The sequence below is a fragment of the Sinohyriopsis cumingii genome, chromosome 16 (assembly GCF_028554795.1).
Source record: "Sinohyriopsis cumingii isolate HCF-2022 chromosome 16, ASM2855479v2, whole genome shotgun sequence".
Taxonomy (NCBI): domain Eukaryota; kingdom Metazoa; phylum Mollusca; class Bivalvia; order Unionida; family Unionidae; genus Sinohyriopsis; species Sinohyriopsis cumingii.
Genome location: NC_142976.1, coordinates 62,265,953 through 62,274,366, shown reverse-complemented (window position 1 = coordinate 62,274,366; position 8,414 = coordinate 62,265,953). Strand labels below are relative to the sequence as shown.

General features: G+C 34.8%; 1 protein-coding gene across 1 annotated transcript; it reads right to left on the bottom strand.

The window, feature by feature from the left end:
• Positions 1-47: 47 nt before the first annotated feature.
• Positions 48-3,937, bottom strand: LOC149780557 (uncharacterized). The gene is made up of 3 exons (XM_089937591.1): positions 3,780-3,937; positions 2,211-2,479; positions 48-512 (listed from the first exon to the last, which is right to left on the bottom strand). Exons 2-3 carry the CDS (start codon positions 2,455-2,457, stop codon positions 250-252), a joined length of 510 nt encoding a protein of 169 aa, XP_089793717.1. The 5' UTR covers positions 2,458-2,479; positions 3,780-3,937; the 3' UTR covers positions 48-249.
• Between the last annotated feature and the right edge of the window lie 4,477 nt (positions 3,938-8,414).

Genomic DNA, 8,414 nt, shown 5'->3' with positions numbered 1-8,414 from the left:
TAACATTAGTGGTTATGGTAATAACATAGGTTACCAGATCATGACCCCTGAACGGTCGCTGTCAGATCTTCGTGTATAACAGCGGAGATCTGATTTTAATCAAATTGAAAATGAAGAGATTCCCGATTGAATTCGGAACAATATTAAGTATGCAAAGGAGATTTCTATTTCTTTCTTTTTGTCGTAGCAATTCTAGCTCTTATGCTTGGCGGCGTGTACGTGCGTCTGTATGTATGTGTGTTTTATAATTTAAAAGTTATTCACCCCGTTCTTGCCCGTAAACGATGTAACGTCGGAGGGCTTGAGGCTGTTCAGATCATGAACCGCAGACTGGTAATCCCCTGGCTTGTTGTACTGACGTGTAATTTTTCCCGCGCTGCTTGTCGTAGGACCTCTTGAGAGGGTGCCGGCGAGGGCTCTTCCCGCAGAGAATAAAGCTCTTCCGGCAACGGCAATCCATCTTCTAGGTCGAATGCTTTTCTTCTCGAGAACTGCCTTGCCACTAAGGATATCTGTTTTATTACAATGTAAGAGGTAGAGACATATATAAAAGAGAGCAGCTGCCAGATGGTTCACGTCGAATAATTAATAAACAGTACTTTTTCTTCACTTAAAAAAATACAGAGACAGATTCCTTGGGCCAAATATTCTGTTTTTCTGTTACTAGAGACGTGAAGAATTAAGGAGGAAAGTATTCATGGTTAATTATTTCAAACAAATGATTCACAGTCCGAAATCAAATAGTTTTCCGCGAAGACATTAAAAATAAATGCACGTTTTATGCCTTATATGCCACAAATAAAGAAATGTCATTGTCAGAGATACAAATCTGAATTTGAAATCTATGACATGTAGCATGTATCATGGGATTTTTATTACTGGACCGTGCCTCGTTAACCCTATACGCTATTCCCATCCCAAGAAGGTGGATTAAATCTTTAAGACATATGTGGGCTTAAAAAGGCAAAATAATAATTGCACAACCATGTCTTAAAGTTACACTCCGTAAGTCATGACATAATTCTGTACCTCTCCCTATAGAAAGTGTTGAAAAAGATTTTGAACATATGTACACAAAAGACAACAAATAAAGGGGGAATCCGAATGGGAACTTTAACATCTGGCAGACGAGTTATAATTTAGAAAAAGTGGGTGTGTTTTCCAGTACGTTGCTTGTCACGCATTCGGATGATAATTGGAACATTGTCGGTCTTTTCTGTCGCAGTATATATGGTGCACTCCAACGAAGAAGAATCACCAAACCCATTAAACATATGTGTATTCCTACAGCTACGTCCAACGTTACTTCTATACTTCAAGGAAATAGTTGAACGATGATCAGATTGATCTCGAGAGGTTCACCTCGTGTAGCGGTCAACCAACTTTGTCCTTGTGCTATTAAATCTACTGAGTAACACCCTGGTTGTAATTCATATAAAGTTCTTGATTGTGCACTATCAAAAATTGTAACATATCTTGTGAAATCATTTTACAGATGTCCAAGGATAACTTAAAAATCGATTAGAAATGTAAAACTAGACGAAAGTAGAATTGTATGGTAAGTCAAGGAACAGCTAATGGATTATACGTACCATCACTGTCTAAGTGTCGCTATTGATAATTTTCACATGCGGGATACAACAGGCTTGACGCTTGTATCCGGTATGTGAAACCATTTTGGTGTACTCAGGTCTTATCCTTCATCTTGCCTTACAAGAGTCTGATTTTGTCATCATACAATTTCTCAAATGAATCAGGGAAAATCTTGGGAATACATTTGATCGTAATATTGGTTATAAATATTTAGTTTTAAAATCAAACTAGGAGGCCAGAATGATTTTCTTCGCTATCAAAGACAAAGGTCTAAAATGATAAAAACAATCACTTACTCGAATGAGTCAGATAACGGTGTTTGAGTATTTGAATGCCAGTGATGACGTCAGTTCCAAATTATCAATAAGACAATTGGTGCCTAACTGCCTTAAACCTGATCTACCTATTAAAAAATGTCTTAGACACACCCTCCATCTACCCCCACCCACCCACCCAAGAAAAATACTGTGAACACAGTGCATGTGTACAATTTAGAAAAAAAAGGGTTTCGTTATAAACCTCCCACGTCACAGAGTGAAAAATAATACTACATATAAACCTTAATACACGGGGGACAACCAGATACAAAATGGCGATAATAGTTCTAATTTTCTCACCAAGTTCAGCAAATAGTTTTCCGTCCTCAGCGTTAACATATTCATCAAGATCATCAGCATTTAATTTCTCAAGAGGAACGCCGTCCTCTAGGAGAGTGTAGGCTTCGTCCTTGGTGTTGTTATCTTGGTCCGAAAAAGAACTCTGTACATCCTTATATGTGATGGACCTAATCGACACAGATGCGTGATTTGCAACTATCACAGCAAGACCGACCAAACAAATTCCGAGAATGCTTACTCCCTGCATGTTTCACTTTTAATAACCTTTACTGCAAAAGAAAAAGGCATTTTCTTATTTGGAAGTCAAGTCTAAACTAAGTGGTTGTATTTTGTGTAAATATTTAATTCGGTTGACACAATTGGTATCTAACTAATTTTTGTATAAAAATCGAAGAAATAGTACCTCATGTCAGGAAAACAAATATCTGCAGTAAAAATATAAATAAAAACAATTATTATGCGTCTCATGTCAGAAAAAAAAATATTTGTAGCAAAATAATTTATTATAAAAGGAAAAATGATTACGTACCTCGTGTAAGGAAAGCAAATGATTGCAGCAAATAAAATGATTATGTGTCAATAAATACATGTACCGATGTGTGAACAGACAACTTTTCATCTTCTGCCATGGTTGGCACTCAAGGGTTTTGTAAATTTTTGTAGATTTCGCAATTTTATGGGAATTGATGATCTACACTTTTCTTGGTTAAAGCAATATTTGGAACATATTTTTAAATGCCTTGTTTATGAAATATCTCTGCTTTTCAATACCATGTATTCTTTGAGAGACTGGCAATCGTGAGTATTAGGAATTGTCATGACTGAGTTAAAGGGGGTCAGGGTGGAATGAATCTAAAGAGGTAAATCATACATGGATTGATTTTCGCTGTGTCAATCTTATTACTGATTCTGTTTCTCCGAAATCTGAAAATTTATCAATATTATGGACTTTTTAGGTTTTTTTTCGGTATTGTGTTTCAAATCTAAGGCTGTCCACCTGAGATCCTTATCGTGGCCCAAAATTGTTAGTGTTAGTATGCTCCTGATGGACAGTGTTGATTCCTGACCATCTTCAATAGCCCTTTTATCAGTTTGACATGTCTCCTAATATGGGAAAATATATTCCACGGTCTGAAGGAGAACCAGATCCTAAGGTCGATGCTAATTGGAAGGATTCAGACATGATATATAGACGTTTAAAATATGTATCGCCCATTTCGTCGGGCACCAGTTATTACTTTTCATTTGCAATAATTGTTGCACGAGAATAAAACGTGTATATATTTGAAGAAAAGGAAGCGATAGATATAGACTGATTTGTTTTGTACCTGATCACTATGAAGTGACAAACACTTCTTTCAAATCGAAATAATAACTCCTGCCTAGCTCATGACTAGTTGAGGTGATAACTAAAAAGTAATTAACGATACAAAAAGTTACTACCGTCACATCCCTACACAGAATTAAATATCCCTTATTAAGTTTTCTCTCTCTCAAAATTATTTTAATCGTCCCATTGAAAAATATATTTTTCTTTGGACAAAATTAGACAGCAATTAGTTTACTTACATAATAAAGACACTCGTTTGTAGTCGCAAGCCCCTTCTACTTTAAACTTCTTTTTCGTCGCTGAATATGAAATGTGAAAGAATTTGAATTTGACTCTGATTTTATACTATGAATCCAGGATATAGTGATCTAGAATTTCTTGGAAAACATAAATCACTATAGTTCATAACTGCCTTCCAATACGCAAAAGTTAGATAACTGTCAACAGTTAATAAAGGTTGTGGTTAACGGGAGTGTTCCCATTGGCTCATATCTCACTTAGACAGCCTTTCCTAAACCACCGAGTGAACAAATCTGAGCTCGTTTACGAAATCAAATTAGTTTTTGCTTTCTTCACAAGGATGTGGTTTGCGGTTTGGACTGCTTTCTCGAATATACAATTGGAGCAGATGAAACGATATATAGTATACGGTAAATTCATTAGTTATCATTTTTGTAAATATTAACGATTTAAAATTTAAAAAAATTACAGCTTTTTTGGTACATAAATTCGCCGATTTAGGAAGAGATTTTTATTTCCACAGAAGGATAATTATTTTTTTTTATGTGCCTTTTAGTAAACATGAAATTACCAAAATTGTACCCAACGAAAAATTGTGAATTCCAAGTATTATTTAATTAATAAAGAATACATTTCTTAAGGTTAATTTAATTACAATATTAATTAATTACTATTATATTATATTATTGTTCTGAGGAAATTGTTTGTTTCTATACGAAAACGAAAACATGAGTCAATATGTTTTGGTAAATTATCACATAATAGGTACACTTTTCATATAATATGTGCATTTTTATATTTTTGACATCACTGCATGGTCAAATATCACTTGTTGTGATTCTTATTGTCCAAATAAGCCCATGAAATTATTGCACAGTACTCTCTTTATTGATTGGCTGCGATCGTAGGATAACTTTTTTAACACCGCCTTCTGGAATTTTCTGTTTTCAATGAACATTTTTGGCCGCCATTCTTCGAATCGAGTCGCGAAAATGAATTGGGGAAAATGGTCTCGTCTGCTTCAATATGGATAATTTACCCCCACAGGGGTTTTTATATGTCATATACCATGTCATAACATGTAAAATGGCTAAAAACCACAAGACAAACGAAATCAACCAAAAATACCCAACCAAAAATACCCGGACTGTGTTAAAATATATACCGATGGATCAAAAACAAACAACCCGCCAAGAACAGCAGCAGCAATAGTCATCCCTGAATTCAATATACAGACGGGATGCAGATTAATAGACTATAGCTCCATTTACACCACTGAATTCTGGACTATACTTGAATCACTACAATGGATCAAAGACAACCAAATACCTAAAGCAGTCATTATAAGAGATTCCCAAAGCGTTATCAAATCGATCCAAAATCGCAATACACACTCTAGGGAACAATTACTCGACAGAGCATGCCAATTAATCGACGATATCAACACAGCACATCAATTAGTCGAGCTCATGTGGATACCGTCGCACATTGGAATCTCTGGCAACGAAACAGCAGACAAAGTTGCACAAACCAAACTAGGAGATCAAAATTCTGTCAAGCTTAACTATAGCTCTACAGAAGCACTAATCTTCGTACAAACATATATAGACCAAAAATGGCAAGATTTTGGAACTCCTCCACAAAAGGTAAAAAGCACCATGAAACCCAAAAAACCGTAGATAGGAACATACAGCTACCTAAGGGAACAGAAAACCATAAACAGGATAATAACTGGAAAAACTAAACTAGCAAGCAGTTTTGGAAGGTTTATAGGACCCAAACCAGCAACCATTAACTGCTTTAACTGCCACACCATTGAAGATTTTCACCACGTATTCAAGATATGCCCAAAATATCAACCCGCTAGGAAAATATTTATCAAAAACCAAAAAGAGATTGGATCACCACACACATACCCAGAGTTACTTATGGACTCTAATAAAAATAAACAATCAGCATATAAAAATATAAATAAATTTATAGACTCAGCAGGACTTAGGAACAAAATATAATTACTATCCCCACAAATCCAACAGACCCAGTAACTAGCTAAATAAATTTAGGAGCCCCCACGTAAAAACCCATAACATATCATTCAATTTTATAAAAATATTAATAAATAATTCACTTACGAAGCACATATCAAAAACTAAGGAAACCGCAAAATCGGATGTCCTAGATGTCCTTAACGAACCGAGTAATCAGCTAGGACTCCGGTCCTAAATGTCCTTAACGAACCGTGTAATCGGCTAGGACTCCGGTCTCTTGCTAAATAAAGTATAAATAACATTCAATCTCTAAAAACATTAATAAATAAATAACTTAAAGAGACAATATCTAAAAACTTATAAATAGCATAACGTAGGAAGCGCACCCTAAACACCTCGACTAGTAATACCATAATAACCTTGAAAATCTCTCTTCATACATGATTTCTACTAACAACCTCTATAAACTTCATATACCCCACCCCCCTTTTTTTAAGAACATTTTGAAAAAAAAGAAGAAAAAAAAAACCGCAAGAAACACCAGGCAAATGCAACAAGAAACCAGCGATGTGAAGCAACCAGGACCGTTCCCGAGCTCTTCTTCCCACTAATGACAGCCAACCATTCAACTGTAAGAAACCTTTATGGACCCACAGATTGAGGCCAAACTATCAGGGTTCCTTGAGCCCATAAAAGCCATGGGGAGGTGGCACCATTCCCTTCCCCAGGAACAACTAGCAGGCTGCGGTGCAGTCAGAAAAAAAGTGGCACATGCACAATTGTGCACACGCCACTATAATTAAACTCAACAACAACAACAACAAGTAAACTATGGGTATTGCTTGTGTGGAATGTGGATTGATGGAGGCGGTATATCTGTAGCATACAATCCACCATATATACAAGCGTGGTTTAAATTATTAATTTACAGAAGTAAATAAACTCACCTCTGTTCACAGAAGAATGTGGACATAAACCGGTCTCCAAACTGACAGAAGTTTGTCCAACCACTGCATATTTACGCGGAAAATGTGTGATGCAATTCCGAGTCAAAAATGACATTTATCTGCATATTCTGCAGTCAACTGTTCCAAAACAAACACTGCAAATATCCAGTCACAAATACATTACAGTAAATATCGGAAATTCTGCATCCAGAAAACCTTCTTTTACACGAATATCGCAATATCAATGTAATGTTTAGTTGTGAAAGTGACACGTTATGTAAACACGGATCGTCAACTGTATGGTAGTGCATCAAACAATGCGACATCAAACACATTGGACATTCTGTGTTGAAAAATGATTTTGTCTGTGTAAAATGATCTGTTTATTTCAACTCTTGATGTGACTATTTTTTACGCATAACATTTGAAAGGTGCATCGTCTGTCAGAATGGACGAAATTATTCGTTCTTCTTTCCATTGTTATGTATATTTGATTCAATTTATATTTGATTTAATTTAATTGTTTGTAAGTTTTTTAAAAATTATTTTTAATTTCATTATATGTTTAAAAAATGTAGTTTTGTTCACTAGAAACTTGATATTTTTTTCAGAAAATAGTTTGACATTGACTCTTCAGTTGTAAACACCATAAGTTGACCTAATTCCCGACGTTGATTTCAGAAATCACTGAGACAAGTTGTTTACTGAGACAAGTAAACAACGTTTTATTTTTTTATCTTTTTCATAGAGTAAAATGATTGTTTTTTGTCAGGGTCATACTGGAACTACGTGCTTTTGGTTTACCCTCATCCGGGAATCTGTTTGGCGTTTCAAGTTACTGTATAATCTTTATTTTTATATATATATATATATTTCGTCAGTCGGGCTATTTCTTTACACGGGAAAGTGTTGTGTCAGTTGGAGTTACAATTTAATTCTTATTCGAATTTTTTTTATTCTAAAGGATGATTCTTTTTCCTGGAAATATTTGAGTGCTCATACATAATTCTTGGACAAAGATATTTATTTAAATTTTATTTGGAATTCAAACACCGGAATATTATTTTCTGTGTTTCACAAAAGGACTGAAAACATCATACTGACTACAGTATACGTCATCGCCTTCCATCTTGGATTCTTCGTTGGAACTCGAACTTGAATTCATTAGAACATTTCATTATTAGGACACCTAAAAATTAATTCGTGGATTATTATCAGATTACCTTTGGATTTGATTCTTATACCCGTAGGTTCTTATTTTTTCATTTTTACAGAGATTTTCGAAGGAAATAAATTATTTGTTAAATTTTTCAAAGAGTGTGGTTTTCACACTTTCCTGTGTTACTGTTTATTCGTGCCCAAACACGTAACATAAGACCATCTAAATAATTTTCACTGAAATAAACACTATGTGATAAAACAAATCTCAAATGGGTAATGACTTAATATCAAATTTATGAAACGAGTTGAATAATGTCCAGCTTTTGCTCACCAAGGCTTGGAAGAGTTGGATATTATTCAACTCGTTTCATAAATTCAGTATTAAATAATTACCCATTTGAGATCTTCTATATATTTTTTACTTGTAACAACGAAAATACATGTTTTATAAACAATTCGGTATTGCCCTGCAATTCACCGTTCGTCAATGCGCAACAAAATATATTTCTTACTACAGAATTGAAAATAAACTCATAAA